Source organism: Elephantulus edwardii, unplaced genomic scaffold (genome assembly GCF_000299155.1).
Source record: "Elephantulus edwardii isolate Elephantulus edwardi_28Jun2011 unplaced genomic scaffold, EleEdw1.0 scaffold00052, whole genome shotgun sequence".
Classification (NCBI taxonomy): Eukaryota; Metazoa; Chordata; class Mammalia; order Macroscelidea; family Macroscelididae; genus Elephantulus; species Elephantulus edwardii.
The window spans coordinates 3434173-3453206 of NW_006399802.1; the positions used below are offsets into that span (position 1 = coordinate 3434173).

General features: G+C 44.2%; 1 protein-coding gene across 1 annotated transcript in view; it reads left to right on the plus strand.

Annotated features, from left to right (window-relative positions):
• The first annotated feature begins 5027 nt into the window (after window positions 1-5027).
• Window positions 5028-19034, plus strand: part of TMOD1 (tropomodulin 1) — a 59405-nt gene continuing 45398 nt past the window's right edge. The window contains exon 1 of the mRNA XM_006886868.1: window positions 5028-5165. Coding sequence (XP_006886930.1) covers window positions 5046-5165 — 120 coding nt within the window. The 5' untranslated portion in view covers window positions 5028-5045. The remainder of the gene's footprint in view (window positions 5166-19034) is intronic.

A 19034-nucleotide genomic window follows, 5' to 3' on the forward strand; every position in this document is an offset into this window, starting at 1 on the left:
CTCAGAACAAGAAAGGTTTTATAGTTAACATAGTTGGAATTCTTCTTGGTGATGTCCAATTCAAGGTAGCATACCAAAGTCTTTTAGAAGTTCTGCAGTCAATTTTTCTATGGGACTCTCTATAACCCAAACTTAGAGAATTGGAGATGGTTTTGACGTCTCTGGACATTGTTCTTGGATGCCTCCATGTCCATCTTCAGAGTCCCACTTAACCCTTGTGGATCCTCTTCCTTTTTCAATTTGACTCAGAGAAAGACATATGAGGTTGTTCTGTGAGGACCTTTACAGCTTTTCATCTGTGTCAGAGCATTGTCATCTGGTTGTGCTTTCCTTGGAAGTAAATAGAAGTGAATCAAGGGGCCCTATTTACAGTCTGACATTATCTTCCTGGACTCTGGTAAAAGGAAATTCTAGGCCAAGCCAAGGGTCCTTGGGGAATGAAAGGCATTGGGGTTTTCTGTGTTTACAAAGCAAGTCCGGCCTTGTCAAACTGGCAATTACATCCTCAAATTCTTCTTACCGATAAACCTATATATGCATGTATTTGCACAAACAAATATACTCTCTGCATTCTGAATTGGAAGCTTTTTCTGTTAGCTTAGAGAACTGTAGGTTTGGTTTTAAAAAATGACTTTGTTTTACTCAGAAGAAACAGCAGGATTAAAAGAAGTCAGCATCATAGGGAGGAAGTTGGGAAAGTGCAGTTATGTTGTAGGAACTGAAGGAATGTTACTGAACAGTGTATGAATGGTTGAGTGAAAAAGTAATTGTATTGTAAATTTTCACTGAAATCACAATACAAAATAAAAATTTTTAATTATTTTGTTCTTAATTTACTACTGATTTTTTTATAGCCCCGCATTGCTTGTCTTTTTCCTAGACTTCTTTCTGACATTGATTTTGGTCTTTTCTTTTTTTTTGCTATCACTTTAATGATCTTTTGTTTTCTTCAAATATGACGTTTTTATGTATCTCACAACTTGTCTGATATTCAGTCATTAGTCTTCAGCACATCAAATCTGTTCTTCAAATCTTGTTCTTGAAATGGCTCTAAATTCAAGTGGGTTCTTTTCTATTGTGTGATTAAATTGCCTCTGAAAACCCCCAGAAGGGGCAGCTGTGGATGAGACCTGGCTCGATGGTCTGTCTAACAACAACATCCCCAAGGTCATACTTTGACTCTCGTAGACTTTTTCATTTTTTTTTCTTAATTTCAAATTAAACTTGTATATAAACAATGTATAGTCTACAACTCAGTCAGCCTTTGACTGTGTTCTAACTGATAATATTTAGCTGTCAGTCTCTGGTGACTTATATGTTGTTGGGATGCTGGAACCTTTAGACCTAATATTTCAAATGGGTGGGGTCACCCTTAAGGGGCAGGTTTGAGTATAGCTTCCCAACTAAGAAACTAACAAGAAAGACTGGTGAGCTACTCCTGAAAAATTTGGCCAGTGAAAATCTTAGCCGAATATTGTCTGAAATAGTGTCAGAAGACAAGCCTCTCAGGTTGGAAGGCCCTCAAAATAGAATTAGGAAAGAGCTGGTTCCTAAAAGTAGAGTTGATTTTAATATCGTAGGCAGAATACTACTTTCGGCACCTTCTTTTGCTGATATGGCACAACTAAAATGGGAAGAAACCTATTCATAATTAAAACATAGGATTATGAAATATAAATGTAAGAAAATTTCATATTGTCCAAAGTGAAGTGGAATGCATAATGTTTGATATCCTAGGCAGTACTGAGCTGAAGTGGGCTGGTATTGGCCATTTTGAATCAAATAATCTTATCATCTAATATGCTAGAAATGGCGAAGTGGACTAGTGTCACATTCATCATCACAAAAAACATTTCAAGATGTTTTACTGAAGTCCAGTGCTATCTGTCAGTGACAGAATATCTGTCCACTTATAAGGAAGACCAGTTAATATATCTACGAATCACGTTTGCTTATTGATCATGAATTCTAAAGATGAAGGAATAAAAAATTTACTAACATCTGCAGTCAGAAACAAATTAAGCATGCAGTCAAGATGCATTGATAATCGCTGATGATCGGAATATGAAAGAAGCAAAGAAGAAGGATCAATAGTAGGAAAATATGACTTGGGTAATAGAAATTAGACAATTTTTCCAGACCAATTAGTTATTCATTGTGAATACCTTTTACCAACAACACAAGCAATGACTACACATGGGTCTTGAGGAATGGGATATACAGGATCAAACTGGCTGTACTGTAGTGAGAGGATGGAGATGCTCACCATCGTCAGTTAGAATAAAAGCCGGGTTACAAAGCAGACCTCAGATGATTTACAATGAGAAAATCCAACCTGCAGGGCGTATTGTGAGTTCACAGTTGTGAAAAATGTTATGGTTAAGGGAAGTAGAAAAGACAGTGTGTTCCTTCTCAGGTATTAGATTTATGTTCATGTATTAAATGCAAATGAGCAGTAAACTTCCCTACTAAAAGAGTACAGCCTAGGATATGGAGTTCCTAGAAACTGGTCCCGTTGAGTCTCCCTGCATACATTGTTTCTTCCCTCAGGGCCAGCTTCCTTGGAAATGAAATCCAGACTAAGCATTTCCCTATCTGCATGGCATTAAGAAATTCCATTGAATATGTTGTTGTTATGTGCCGTTGAGTCACTTGTGACTCATAGCGACCCTATGTACAACAGCCCTAAACTCTGCTCTGTCCTGTGCCAGTCGAACTGTCTCTGACACTCCCATCCCGATTACCCCAGTCATTGAATCAGTTCACCTCATAGAGGGTCTTCCTCTCCTGCGCTGTCCCTCCACCCTACCAAGCATGATGTCCCTCTCCAAGGACCTGTCCCTTCTTACAACATGTCCAAAGTATGTTAGACAAAGCTTCAGAATCCTTGCCTCCAAGGAGCCACCCAGTTTAATCCTTTCCAGGATGAATCTGTTTTCCTGGCAGTCCATGGTACTCTCAATACTCTTCTCCAGCACCAAATCTCAAAGGCATCAATTCTCCTTCTATCCTCCTTGGTCATTGTCCAACTCTCTGATGCATAACAATTGAATATACGCTGAGAAAATGAGAACTGAGACACAAACTGAAATTTGAACACCAGTGTTCATAGCAGCATTATTCACCATCACAAGAACATGGAAACAGCCCAAATGTTGAACCACAAATGAATGGATTGAGAAATTATGGAACATTCACATAATGGAATACTATGCAGCACACAGGAACAATGATTTTGTAAATTATTATCTAGCTTAAGAGAAACTGGAGAGAACTAACTATGCTGAGTGAACTAACTCAGTCCCACGAGGATAAAGTATAAAACCATTACTGTAGACAGAGTATAAGGATCCAAGAAGGGTGGGAGAGGGTTGAAGCAGAGGGATGAGGATGTGCAGGGTGCAGGGGGGGAACTAATCATGGGGGAAAGTGGAAAAAATTTGTTCTTGAAAACAATGTATTCAAATTTTGTAAATAAACTAGTAGAAAACTTTAAAAAAAAAGAAAGTCCATTGAAAAAGATGTGGTAATGTAATGGAAAAAGCAATGTGGGTCCTGAAAGCCAGCACATCTGGGTTCAATTTGTGGTTGGTGGATTAGGGGTAAGGAGTTGCACTGCCGACCCAAAGGCACACAGTTTGAATCCACCAGCTGCTCTGCAGGAGAAAGATGGACCGTCTCCTTTTGTAAGATTTACTGCCACTGAAGACCCTCTGGAAGGTCAGCTGTGGATCAGTTCCAGCTTGATGGTACATAACAACAGCCACCTCCGATTAGTGTGATTGTCGGTCAGTCACTTATTTCCTCTCAATTTTTTCATCTGTAAAATGAGGGTAACTATAAAGACCTGCTTTATGGATAAACTGAGAAACTCCTGTGATGTGCTTAACATACCCTGTCATGTGGCAGTAAACGTTAACTATTATACTGGTAAATATTTAGTATTATAGGATGTTCTGGTAGCCAGGTGGTAAAGAACTGTGCATGCAGTGTGAATTCACCAGCGGTTTTGTGAGAGAAAAATAGGCAGTTTCCTCCTGTGTGATTTACTGTCTCTGCAAACCCACTGTAGGGTCAGTTATGAGTTGGTTCCGACTCTGTGGGCCCTAACAACAACATACTTACTGCAGAGAGTTCCAGTGGCGTAGTCTGGAGGGAGCTGCACTGCTGACCCAAAGGCAGTGCCTCTCTGGAGGTTCAAGTCCACCAGGGTCTCCTCAGGATAAAGATGGGCAGTCTTCTCCCTTGAAGTGTACATAGAGCCTTAGAACTCCACTGGAGGGTCAACTTGGAGTCGTTTACAACACAACAGCAATGAGTTGATATATACAACAATGAACATTTTAAAAAGGTATTATTATCAGCTACTTTTCATGAGGACTATATGAGATATTGTTAGACCTGCATGTAATAGGTGCTTACTTAACTATTGATGCCTCTCTCTTTAAGATCACCTTTGGCAGCGTTTCTACCATTCATGATTCCATCTCATTGTTGATGGGGAGTTGTACAGAAAGACACTCAAAACTGCCTGAAGGGAGCTCTGGTGGCCTAGTGGCAAGAAGCTGCACTGCAATCATAGAGCTACACGGTTCAAATCCACCAGATGCTCTGTTGGAGAAGGAGCGGAAATCTCTTGTACTAGGCAGATCTGATTTGACAGTACACACACAAAAAATAATAATAAATTTTTTTAAAAAGGCTTGAAGAATCAAATTGTTTTCAGACCTTTTTGAGCCCTCTGTAATCATATATTTACTTGTAATCAATAGAGCTTGTTGATTTCAGTTCATTAAATCACATGCCCTAAAGACTTTTATCTTGTACAGATTTATCAGATAATTAGCTGAAATTAGTACAGTGTTCTCCATAATTATTTTGCTGGCAGTTTATAAAATGTGCTCAGGCCACCACACGAATTATAAACATCCGTTTGAAAGTCAGAACATAAGATTGCCCAGGAAGGTTCTTTCTAAGTTTTTCCCTCTTTCTGATAGGTCACAGATCCTTATAGAAGCTGTGAGACAAGGACAAGTTCTCCTACAATGTCGTACAGACGGGAACTAGAGAAATACCGAGACCTGGATGAAGATGAAATCCTCGGAGCCCTGACAGAGGAAGAGCTCAGAACCTTGGAAAATGAGCTGGATGAGCTGGACCCTGATGTGAGTAGGCATGCATTGCAAACAGAAACAGGCAAGGGGGACACACAGTTACAGGTACAGGAACGCACGATTACAGACACAGGCACAGAAGTGGCCTCCTGGCGAAGGACAGATGACACATCCCTGTCTTTTCTCTTCTGTCTTCTGTGGCAAAGACATTGGCTTAAGCACTGTGTCCATCCTGAGGGTTTTTTGTTTTGCTTTGTTTTTAATGTGTTACGGAATGCACTGGATGAGAAATTAAAAGAACCCCTTTCACTCATTTGATGTTTTATCATAGCATTTCAGAGTTGGCACATTTAGGAAGTTTTCTTTAGTGCTCGGTTTTCACCTCTGCAGTCAGGATGCACAGCCTCCAGGGGCTTGTCCTGTAGGTAGTTTGACCAGCTGGCCACATGGGAGCCCTGAGCAGGGCAAGGGAAGAATTGGTTGATGGCCTCATAGAGAGAGACTTTTGTCCTGTATCATGATCCCAGGGACCCATGTCTGTGCCCAGCACTGAGCAATACTTAGTGAATAGTAATTAAATGAGTTTTACATTTGATATATTTCTAAATAAAAATGATGTTTTACTTTCTTTGTTTTAGAACCTCTGTTGCTAAACTTGAATTCAGCAGTAGTCCATAAAGAAAACAACACTTTAGTCTCTTTTTCATTAACCTTCAAATAATCTCTGCTAATGTAGTCCATAGGGAGCTCTGGTGTCCCAATGGTGAGAAACTGCACTGCAATCCCCAAGACATGCAGTTTGAATCCACCAGCTGCTCTGCAGGAGATGACGGATGGACAGTCTCCTCCTGTGTGATTCGCTATCTCTGAAACCCCACTGGAGGGTCAGCTATGGGTCGGTTCTGATGGTACACAACAACAACAGCAACTCAATATAGGCCTTGTAGAGAGGCCTAGTGGTCTGGAGTTGGGCGGCCAACTCAAAAGACGTGTGTTTTAAGTCCACCAGCAGCACCATGGGAGAAAGTTGGGCAGTCTCCTCCCATGCGATTTACAGCCTCTGAAGGTCCACTGGAGGTCAGCTCTGAGTCAGTTCTAACTCCACAGTACATAACGACAACAACGTAGTCTGTAGGAAGTTGAGCTGAGGTGGTTTGTGAGAAGACAGTATTAGTGGCTCAAGGCTTGGGTCTCCTTCTAGCATCCCTACACCATCTTTCCTCATTAAACTGAGTCTCAGTAAAATAAGTGCTATCAGCGACGAACAATCAGGCTTTTTGCTTTGTCACTGTAAAATTATTCTGTTCTAATTCTATCCACTGTCGCATAGAATTACAAGAACGGCTTTAAAAAGCGAGAATGAAAGGGGGATGGAATGTAACTACTTCTGTTCAGTTGGATAAATGGGACACTGTTACCTGCCAGGCACCAAGCCCTGTGCTGGGTACCCACAGGTGAGCTTGGCAAGGATTCTGCCCCTCGGGGCTCAGTCAGGTGAGGACAGAGGCATAATAAACCATGTCCTAAATGGGAGCACACAGAGGGCTCCCAGAAAGGATTCTTTTTCACTGGTGGGAAGCTTTGCAGAGCAGGTGATAAGTTAAGAAATAAACTGAAGAATTCTAGGCTGATTGAATGCTACCTGCAAAGGCTCAGTTGTGAAAGGTAACTGGAGATGGAACATCTCTGTGTCATTTCTGTGGAGGGTTTGAGGGAACTGAGAAGGGGGTTGAGGCTGTGTTACTGAGGGTAGGTGGCAGAGTTTGCATGGCAAACTGAAGAGTCTGACTTTTCTTCTTGGGCCCTGAGAACCCAGGAGAGGCAAACGGTCTTAGTGGCTCCGAGCTTTGTGGTTGAGGAAGATGATCCGGGGACTGAAGGGGTGCTGGGGGAAAGGTGTGAAAAGTGGAAGGGACTGGTGCAGGAGGTGCTAGGGGGCGCTTTTCTTGATGATAAGGAAGGAGCCTACGCCTCTCCACAACCCTTTTAGCCATACTGTGAGACCTTTTTCCCAGAAGGGAGAATTAGGACCACTCACAAGTCTCACAGCCCTGTTGCCTCTCATTGTGTTGCCACCAAGATGAAACTGAAACAAAATTAGGTTGTGGCTGCAAATAGGACAAAAATGAGGGTCCGAAACAAGTGAGGAGGGAGGAGGCCAATGAAGTCCTCTCAGGACTACATGCTGTGTGCACGCTCTGAGGACTGCCTCGCCCAAGGCCTGGTTCACTTCTGAGTTGGCAAAGGGTTCGCACACATATTCTCCTCCTGAGCCCTCTCATCCAAGTACCAGGGCATCTTGCCCACAGTAAATCCCCAGGGCCTCTGAGCACCTGTGGACAGGCAGCTCTCCTCTTTCCAGCCCCATCCCGTTCCCTCCACACACAAGTGTCCAGCAGGAAGGGGGAGGGTAGCTCTGCCTCTAGGAGGCTGTAGAGCCTGAGCCTCACTCACTTGTCTGTCCCACGATTAGAGTACAGAGACTCTGGTTTCAGACAGGCTCCTGAGTATGCACACCTCCCAGTCAAGCCTGAAAATAACTGTGGATATGGATTCAAGAATAAAAACAACAACAACAAAAAAACCCCAAGCCAGTGTTATTCAGTAGGGCCCTAACAAGTAAGGAGTTGCACTGCTAACCCCAAGGCAGGTGGTTTGAATCCACCAGCTGCTCTGAGGGAGAAAGGTGAACAGTCTCTTCCTGTGTTACAGCCTCTGACAACCCTGGGAATCAGCTTCAACTCAATGGCACATGACAACAACCAGCATCAGACAGACAAGAACGTCCCCACTGTAGGGTTTTCAGTCCTTACGGAAGCCAGCTGCCACATCTTTCTCCCAGGGGGCAGCTGATGGATTTGAACTTTACCGAGTGCGGCTCTTTAACCACCAGAGGTCCTTGGATTTGAAAGTTCGCATAGGAAGTCTGAGACCTGTGGTTCTCATACCATTGTGGTTTCCAAACAGACACTTTTAAAGACTTTCTCAGTTCAAGAGGAAGAAAAGAGAAAACTGAGCAGATAGACGATAAGAAAGATCAGTGGGGGGGTTTTGTGCCAGCCACACGGTTAGCTTCTTCTCTGAGGTCGTCTCTATTACCTGCTTTGCAAGGCAGTGTGTGATTTCTATAAAGGTCTAAGAGGCCTCCTTTCCTTCTGAGAGCACAAACATTCCAGCTCGAGTTTCACTCTCTTTTGGCCCATGTTCTGAAATCACAGCATAGGGAGAGGCTGAAGGTATGCAGACTGGGAGAGGCCTCCAGGCTGGGAGGAGATGCAGAGGCCAGCAGGTGTCTAGCCCCCCACTTACAGCGAGGGAACAGAGCCCAGAGAGGGCAGGGAGCACACCCCAGCTCCCATGTCCACACAGTGAGACCAGACCAGGACCCAGATCCGCTGGCACCTTGGCCACTGCTCTCCATTATACCCTGTTCTCCTTCTCTGTTTATTTTTGCTTAGCAAGTACTTATATGGCCCTTACTATAGGGAGGCACTCATTTAATCATCATCATAATTTAAGATGCAAACACTGCTGTTGTTACTCCCATTTTGCAGACGAGGGAACTGGCAACTGAAGGAGCTTGTTGTGGTTTCTACCACAGAGTCTTGATGTGGTTTTTGCATTCATGTTGTCAGCTCCACCACTGAAGTCTTCACCTGAGTCTTTGGGAAGATAGGGCCACAGATGTTCTCTCACTTCCTAGTTCAGGAAGGTGATGCTTTGCGTCTTCTTGGGAAGAGCCTGAGGGACAGGAGCCTATATTGGAGTCCTGCTTCTGCTCCGAACTTAGACATATGCCCTTTAGGTCTCAGTTTTTCTGTCTGTCAAATGGATGCAGTCCGTTTAGCTGATCCCCTCAGGCCTCCTCCAGCCCTACCCATCTGTGATTTGATGAGCAGTTCTGGGAATCTGATTACCTGTGTTCACTTCTTGGAGTCACGTATTCAGTTATGCAATTGCTAAGCCGCCATGTCATGTGATAGAGTAGAGTACGAGGAGTTGGAAAGCAGCGCTGTTTGCGGCAGAGGCTTCTTAACGACACACTAAAAAAAAAAAGGGGGGGGGAGCAGTGCCCAAAACTTTCTATCGCTAACTCTCTTGGTCTGGAAAAACTCGGGCTTATCATGAGACTGCTGCACTTGGATTCCCAAGGGAGAGGAATGCTTCATGTGCTAAAAGTATCCGCTGTTGACTGATTCCCCAAGAGGCTCTGCCCTTTCTCAGTCTCTCTGGAGTTAAGTGGATGCGGCTCTGAAGCGGAGCCAGCGGCTGGGTTCAGATTGCCTGTGTGCTGGGCAGTGGGGGAAATGAGCAGGGCATGGAGGGGGCTGAAAATGACGGGTCACATGGACACTGGTGCAGGGAACAGTGTCCACGCTCTCGGATGACTGAGTTGCTGGCCGTACGGCGGGCCTCCGTGGATGCTGTTGTTAAGTGCCATCAAGTCAACTCTGACTCACAGTGACCCCGTGAGGAACTGAGCTCCATCCTCACAGCCTTAAACCTACTGTTGCAGACACTGTGTCAGTCCATCTTGTAGTTTCCTCCTGTTTTTCAGACTCTCTACTCAGCATGCTGTCTTTCTCCAGGAATGAGCCCCTCGTGATCACATGTTCAAAGTGTATGAGGGGACGTCTCACTGTCCCCACTGCTGAGGAGCATTCTGGCAGCCCCCCTTCATCCAACACACAATTGTTTGCTCTTTTGCCAGTCCCTGAGGCTGATCCCATTTAATCTTCTTGATGGGTGACTCGTCCTGTTTTAAAGATGGGGAAACTGAGGTTGAGGGAGGTGACAGAACCTCCCTCAGGATGAGACATACTTGGTGCTGGGATTCCAAACTGGACGGTTAACTACATCGTAACTACAGCTCCTGTGAGCGCGTGTGGCTCTCAACCTGGAAGGGAACTGAAAGCATAGGATGAAGTGTTGTGTTACCAGCAAATTGTTTTGCTCACTTCAGTTTCCTTTGAAGTCTTTTGATTTTCACCATCAATATATATCTTAAAAGAAAAGGAAAAACCATGATCCCAAGGAACTTAACAGTAACTATTGGTTGTTAATGAGACTTTGGGGAAAAGGCAGTATATTTTTAAAATTGCCTGAGTCAAAGGATCAAAATATCTGTAGGAGAGAAGATGAGAGAGATAATCCCAACCTTATAAAGAAATTGGGCCTGAAGAGTTAATTTTGAAGTCAGCAGTTTGGAATCTGTGACACATTATAACCATAGAAACTGCACTTTGCAAACATGGAACGTCTGAAATAATTACAAATAAGGGTCATTATTATTCTTTATTGCTGTCCTCCTGTGCGTAAAGCACTTTACATGTATCATCACATAAAATCTCCCCAAAGTCCTCTGAAACTGGTCCTCATAGTGTGACATTCCTACTATTCAATAGACGTGTTAACAGAAGGATGAGGCTAGTCTCTGGAGAGGGACATCGTGCTTGGTCAGTGAGAAGACCCTCAGTGTGACAGAGTGACACAGGGGCTGTAGCAATGGACATAAACAAAGTGACAGTTATGAGGATGGTGCAGAACTGGGCAGTGTCTCACTCTGTTGTGCCTGCTGTCACTATGACTCAGAGAGAGCCAATGACATGTCTCAACAACGACAGTTGATAAGGGAGGAATTCGTACGTGACACAACCATTTGAGCACTCACCTACCAGCTGAAAGGTTGATAGTTCGAACTCAACCTCAGAAGACAGGCTTGGCAATCTACTTCTAAAAGGTCACACCCTTGAAAATGCCACAGATAATTTTGAGTCCACACACATGCAATCAGAATTGGCTTGATGGTAGCTAGCAGCAACAGCAACACAGATGAGGGAGTGGAGAACTGATGAAACGAAACCCAGGCCAGCCCTGCCTTCCTGAGCCCACAGTGTGTCCAGAGATCTGGGAACAAGAGACCATGAACTGTAGGAGGAAATGGTGGAGAAGAATTGTAGGACTCAAGTCAGCAGGACACTTGGAAACCCTTTCCCTTAAGCCTCTGCCCACCTTTCCATATGCATACCTGGTCAAGTTAGGGAACTTGAGCCTCTGGGAAAAGTTGGAAGTTTGTGTCCACCTAGAGGTTCCTCAGAAGATGCTTGGGGTGATCTACTCCCCCAAAGCTTTGTGGAACACACACTCAGTGGGGGGTTGTAAGTCATAACTGACTCAATAGCAACTGGTTTTGGGCCTTACAGACGTGTTGTTTCCTTAATACCTTTGTGTATCTTATCAGATCCTAATGCCTTCCTTATGATATTACCGTATTAGTAATGAAAAATCAAAACAGGAAAAACCCAGAACCACGAGAGGAAACAGATTAGACAGCAAATGAGCAGCAGAGCCATGGCCAGAACAAGGGACTTGTACCCCGTGGCTTCCTGCCAGAAACCACACCCCCCACTTGTTGCCCCGAATGTGTCCTGTAAGTTGGAAAGCCCTCTTGGCCATCCAGGAAGCCACCAAGTTCAGGCCATGGCCACAGTTCTCCCTTGTAACACAAACCAGCAGATTCACAAGCCCAGGACAGAAGTAAACAGTTGAAATGGAAAGAAATAAATCTCTCCTCTAAAAATAGGCACACATCCTTAGAAACACTGCCGGCCCGTGCACAGAACCCAGGATGAACCTAACGGGGTGAGTCAGGCCAGGTGTTCGCAAACCCCACCCCACCTTCTGTCTTCTCCAGCTGACCCCTGCCCTCCCCTGTCTCCGTTCTTCAGGCTGCCCTTCAGCTGCCCAGGATGCTGACCTTCCCCACCCCGCCCTCCTCACTGATTCTCTTTGTAGGGTGACTTCTTAGACCTAGAACCCCTGCTCTTCAAAGTTGCCCTCTCATGTTTCAAGACCCATTTTCTTTGCACCTGAGCCTTTGAGCTTTTGGCACCTCACCCTTCATTTTGAGATGCGTTCCTGACATGTGTTTTTTGTTTTGTTTTGTTTCAATAATTTTTTTAATTTTAATTTTTATTTTAACGGAAGTTTACAGAAAAGTTAGATTTTCTTTTGTTCACTGTTGCACATTAACTCTTTTTTATTTCCCCATTCATTTGTTGTCACACATTTTCCTCCCTGTCCCCTCTCCCCTCCAGTTCACTTTTTTCTTTGGAAAAAAAGTTCTTTCATTGTTATATAGTCTCCCCCACCCCCCACCCCCGGACCACTTTACTATACAACTCTTATTCTGGACTCTTGTCCTGCCAATAATACCTAGTCATATGTTCCTTTTATACAGTTATCTCCCTCTGTGTTTCAATGCTGTGTGCATTATTTATCCCCTCTTTTTTTTAGTTTTTCCCCAACCCGTATATCAGTCCTGTTCTATAAGAGTGGCATTATATAGTATTTGTCTTTTTTGTAACTGAGATATTTCACTCAGCATAATGTCCTCCAGGGTCACCCATTTTGTATACTATTTCATGAGTTCTTTGTTTTTCACTGCTGCATAATATTCCATTGTAAATATACCAGAGCTTCTCTATCCATGCCTTTGTTTATAGGCGTTTGGGCTGTTTCCAACTCTTTGGTATTGTGAACAAAGCAGCAATAAGCATGGGTGTGTGATGGTTTTTTGTTGTTGTTTTGTTTGTGTGTTTTTTTAAAGAGGCAGCATAGGACCAAACCAGTACAAGGAACATCAATTGATTTCCAATTTGATTTTTTTTTTGTTTTAGGAGTTATTATGAACATATGTTTTTGCTGTTGGGTGCTGTCAAGTGTAACTCTTAAGTGGCTCTGTGACTAACAGGTCTACGAAGCCAGTCTTGCCTTGTGCCATTATCATAATCTCTGACACACTGGAGCCATTTGCTGCAGTTACTGAATCAATTTATTTTGTAGGGAGTCTTGCTCTCTTTTGATGACCCTTTGTCTTTCCAAGCATGAGTCTCTCCTAGCAACATGGCCAAACAATGAGACAGAGCTTTATCATCTGTCCTCCAAGGAGCAAATGTGCCTATGAACACATAGAAAAACCAAAGTCAAATCCACTGCGGTGAAGTCACTTCTGACTCATGGTGACTCTCTATCAGGTGTCCAAGGCTGTAAATCTTTCTCCCCTAGATCAGCTGATGGATTCAGACTACCTGGTTTGGTTAGCAGCCCAGGATGTTACACAGTGTACCATGGAGAGAGCAGGATAGCCCTACGCTACCATCTTCCATATTTAACAGATGCTAAAGTGTTGCTTATTTGATTCAAAGCACACAAAGAAATCACCACAGATGAAGTTCAAGACCTGCCTTCACATACTCAGTCTCTTCCTCATCTTCTGTTAACCTTGATACTTCCTGTTGAGAATCAGCAAACAAAGTAACATAAATAAAGAAAGGAATGTGGACCAGTTTTTAGAAAGTATCTGGCTGTTTTGATTTATCTTCTACTCTTCTGCTCTTGAAAGAGATAGTTGTTGTTGTTATGTGCTGTCGATATAGGGATATAAGAAATGTGTCACTTCTGGCAATAAGACAGATGTAAATCCATCTCACCCCAGTAGCAGTGGTAAAGTTTAACAGGACAGTAAATAATAAATGTTGGAGAGGATGTGGGAGAGATAGGAACTCTTATGCGCTGTTGGTGGGACTGTAAAATGGTACAACCACTCTGGAAACAGTTTCCTCAGAAAACTGAAGCTAGAAATTCCACATGACCCAGTCATTTCACTGCTTGGAATATACCCCAAGAAAATTAGAACTGAGGCATAAATGGAGAATTGTACACCAGTGTTAATAACAGCATTATTCACCATCACAAGAACATGGAAACAGTTCAAAAGTCCAGCCACAATGGAATGGGTTGAGAAATTATGGTGCATTCACATGATGGAATACTATGTAGCATGCAGAAACAATGATTTTGAAAATCCCTACCTAAGTTGAGAGGGACTGGAGAGCATTATGCTAAGTGAATTCACTCAGTCCCATAAGGACAGATACTGTATAAGACCATTGTTGTAGAAATAGAAAGATAGTTAGTAAAATGTGTATGAAAATCCAAGGAGGGGAATGGGGGAGCGGAGGAGAGAGGATGGGGTAATCATAGGGTCACACAGTCTGATGGGTAGAGGGAGGGGTGGGTGAAGAAAATGGGAAAGACCTGGTGTAAAAGATAATGTATATGAACTTTGTAAGTAAACCAGTATAAAATAAAAACTTTTCTTTAAAAAAATGTGTCACTTGCCACATAACTTTCCAGAAAGAGAAATGAATGATAGCAGAGCCTACAATAAATGGTAACTGATTCCTGACCTATGTTCCAGAGACAGTAGAGTGGTGAGGACTGTGGCAAACAGAAAAGCTTGCTGGTTTTATCCAAAAGACAGTTGTTATAAATTGGCATGACCATTGCCATAGTGAGAGTGCTGGGCAGTGGTCTAATTTTGCAAAAGATGTTGAACTTCAGCTGTCTACTTTTAAATACTGACTCGAAAAACTCAGACTCATTGCCATTGAACTAGAACCGACTCGAAGCTGACCTTCCAGCAGGTTTTCAGAAGCTGTAAGTCACACAGGAGGATGTTTCTCTTTGCTCTCCCATAGAGCAGCAGGTGAATTTGAACTGCCTGCCTTTGGATTGCCAACTCTTTACTCATGAGGCTGCATTGACCAAATAAACAGAGTTTCCGTTCTTGATTGGATTTTTGTTAGGTGCTGTCGAGTTGATGCTGGCTCTGACAACCTCTGTGCACAGCACAGTGGGACGCTGTCCAGTCCTGGGCCATCTTCACAGTCATTGCCATGCTTGAGCCCATTGTTGAAGCCACTGTGTTGGTCCACGTCATTAAGAGTCCGCCTCATTTTTACACACTCTGACTCTTCATTGCCAACTGTAATGCCCTTCTCTAAGAACTGATGCCTCCTGGTCACATGTCCAAAGGATGTGAAACGGAGTTTCTCCAGCCTCGATTTTCATGAACTTCCAGCTGTCTCATCTTCCAAGACAGATTTTGTTCATCTTTCAGTTAGAAGTCCACACGTGGGCAGTGTAGCAACTGAATGGGGTACTCTTACCACTGAGAGACTCCTCTCCCTTAAACACATCTTTCACGATATGCCACTCTCCCCCAAATCTCCTTGAAGATCACTTAGGGCATCATGCAATATTAGACTGAAGGATGTCCAAGACATTTCATTCTCTCCCCAGCTGAAACGTCGGTGGTGTGTGGTTCTGGAACAATGGAGACCACAGTTCCTTAGCACCCATGCTCAATGCTGAGGATCCAGAAAAGGCTAACTATATCCCAGCTGACTTGAGGGATACTCTTGTTTCCTTGGGACGGAGATACAAGCATAGATGGACTCTGGGGCAGAGCAGGATGAGCATTATATAAGAGCTGGCCAGATGCCTAGGGGAGTTTGGAAGGAGAACTGCCACATCACTGTGGGAAGCACTGCTAAGACGAAACAGGGTGCTGAAGGCAAGGGCTTGGGAAGACGAGGGCAGAGGGAGGAAGCATGGGACGCCGGGAAGAGGGCAAAGCAGCACAGAGGCTGATAGTACAAGTGCTGAGCAGCTGTGGAATGTGGAGGAACCCAGAGAGGCTGGAATGTGGAGGGCTTGGAGAAGAGGGTCTTGAGGCTGGAGAGGCAGGAGAAGACTAAAGCCAAGTCATTGGAGAATGTTCTGTGTCTGCCTGATCAACTTGGTCATGATTATGTGGGTCAGTGAAGGTGCTGAACATTTCTGAGTGTATTGGAAAGTGATGTGATCGGAGGTGTGGGTTGGTGAGGTCTGTTGCTGAGAAGGGAGAGAGTTGAGGCAGAGACCCAAGACGGAAACCAGTCAGGAGGTTGCTCTGTGGTTGCAGTTTGAGTGAAAGTGGTGCCCATGGAATAAACAGTTCAGAGCCCTGCAAACTTGGACTTACTCAGACTCCTTTCCCAGCATGCCTTGCACCCACACCATGCCTTTGCTAGCCGTTCTGTCCCTCTGTAATGCTGCCCTATCTTTACCTGACCATCTCCTCTTGGTCTCTTGGGCTCAACTAGGGAGCCACCTCCTCCAGGAAGCCCATGGCTCGGTAGGGTGTTTTTATCTTCCCTCTAATGTGAACTTCCATGCAGTAACAAACACCACCAACCCTCAACGGGCACTGAATTGATTGCAACTCACAGTGACCCCATGTGTGTCAAAGAGTGGTAGTCCATAGTGCTTTCAAAGGCCGATTATTTTGGAAGTAGAATGCCAGCCTTCTCTTCTGAGCAACTGTTGGGTGCATCAACAATTTATTCTAGTCAGGGATTCCTTCTGAGGAGAAAGGGCCCCCAATTCATTGTTTCGGGCCACCCAGGACCCAGCACACAAGACCAGGACACTTTGCCTGTAGCTGAGGCAGAAGTGGGCCGATTAGGAGAAGGCTAGGAAGGAGAAGTTTGGCCTCAGTTTTGCCATGAACTCTAGGGAGTGCTGTTATGGGCAGTGTGCTCCAGCAGAAATAATTGCTGCCTTTCCACGTCAGCACTAATGCCCCGTAAAGTTAATTACGTTAAGTGACAGCTGTTGGGTTTCCCCGGTCTGACAGCAAGGTCAGGGGACGGAGCCAGAGGCCTAGATCATTCTGGAGAGAAATGAGAGAGGAGGGGGCGCAGAGTGTGTGTGTGTTGAAGCAGGGCAGGCGGGAGTGGAGGGTAGTTATTAGAGGTTTGAATCCCCCTAGGCTCCTTTGTGCCTGAAGTAAAAATGCTGTGACTGGGACATGAGTGGGAACCCCAAGCACCACTAGCACTGATCTTGGGGTCCAACTGAATGAAACTCTCCAGCGCTGTGATCTTGCAGGTAGGTCTCCAAGTAGGACCAGTACTGCAGACACAGAACGCTCAGTCAGAAGGGCCTCTGGGGACGATGGTTTCCACATAAGGGGAAACAGACATGGCAGTTAACTGGGAAATAGAATTTTTTATAAAGTTTACAGGTAAAGACCTTGTACAGAGTGTTTGGGAGACTGTCTGGGCTAGAAAATGCTTTGGCCAGGCCAGGCACGGTGAAAGGGTGGGAGGAGCTGGGGGTCTAGGGCATGCTTAGGTTAGATCGTTGAAAAGAGAGAGGCGTCGGGAAGAAGTTGGAGAAGGTAAACCTCATTGGTTACACTCTTCCCCCAGGCCAGTGACTCCATGCTGCTAGGCTCAGTGTCTCCACTGGTAAATTGAGACTAGTTTGATAAGAGGGCAAGATCTAGCTTCCTAACACTTGGGGTGGGAGCCTGTTCTCACATGTAGCCATGTCTGGTTTCCTGGACGTATTCCTAGACCAAGGTACCCAGGTGAGTGGGGAAGTTTTCTGTGGCTTGAAAGCATCCTGGGCTCTCAGCCTAGTGTCTGGCTTCAGACAGGACTTTTCTACACCCCGGACCTCGACTTCTCCCAATACCCAATGAGGATGTTGTACCACACGATCACAAATGAGCCCTTCCTCCTCCTAAGAGGATGTGTATGATTCAGTAAGGGTCCTGGGGCGCTTGGAGCCTGGACAAGGGAGGCCTGATTGCATTCCTTGCCTCTTAAGTACAGTTATTCATTTGGGAAAGTGATAAAATGATTTTTGGGAGGAGGTCATTGTGAAGAGTCAGGGTAAGGGACATTTTATGTATGATGAGCCAACAATCAGAAGAATTCCATATCACCGTATCAATCCTTGAGGTGCTAATTATACACAGTATCATCTGTAGCAAACTTATTAGTCTTACTGATTGTGTGGCTACCAAGCTAGGTGATCTGACAAGTGACTTCAGTTTTCTGTGCCTCAGTCTCCCCAGCTGAAAATGGAAGAATTGGCCTAGAGGATCTTTTAGGGCTTCGTAGCCTTCGTAGCTCTGAGCTTCTGTCTCATGCAGGATGTTTGTGTGTGTGCATCTGAACAATCCCCCCCCCACTTGAATTGCCATGGCTTCTCACATAGCCGTCTATCTTTAACAACAATAATTGTGCAGGTACTTGAAATTGGCTCTTATTGGCACCTGTTTGCAGGGTGTTAGAATCCTAACAACACAGTTGGGGAACTGTCAAAATCTGTGTTGTCCTTTAGACAACTGGACTTCAGAAAATGGTTGTGAACGTTAATCTCTTGAGCTGCATATCTGAGCTTCAATTTTGTTGTTGTTGTTGTTGTTATGTGCCGTTGAGTCGTTTGTGACTCATAGCGACCCTATGCTTCAATTTTACAACATTTAAAAAGAAGTCACCACTTCAGAAAACCAGGAGTAGAGAATTAACAGGAAGTTCTCAAAATTTTCCAAAAATTTTCCCCTGTGATTGTTTCCAAGAAAATGTTATATTTTTAATGTATTTTAGAATAAAAATTCTAAATGAAAAACCCATCTGTATTCCTCTTTGTTTCTCCCTAAGACTTGATGCAGATAAAACCCTTGGTGTAGTGAGTGAATGAATGTCTTGATTTCTCTGTGTATGGAATTTTAGTAGAATGGCTGCCCATGGGTTGAGTCTGGACTGTGCTTTATTCTGCATGAACACTGTCTTAAAAATATTTCACTTGCCAATATTTAAAAATCAAGACATTTTACATAAAAAAAAACATGGTAGATCTGCCACATTCTACTTGGCAGCCGTTTGCTGGAGCTGAGTACTTTGGGAACATGAGCACTCCAGTGTACCAGTCTCACCTGTCCCAGGTATTTAACAGCTACACTTTAAAGTATAGATCAGAGAGCGCTAGAAATTCCTTCCCCTTTAAACTGACACCAGCTTCCCTGGTGGGAGATGATAAGGTCACCAGGTAATCAGCCCTGCCCTCCTCATACCAGTAAATTTCCAATTGTAAGGGCGTGAGGGTTTGCTGTGGAACCTGTGTAACAAAACCCTTTCTGAGGGCAACTCTATTCCATGAACAGGTGGCTTTGAGATAAAGGTGGTGGTGGTTGTCAGATCCTGTCCAGTCGATTATGACTCACTGTCTTTCCCCTCG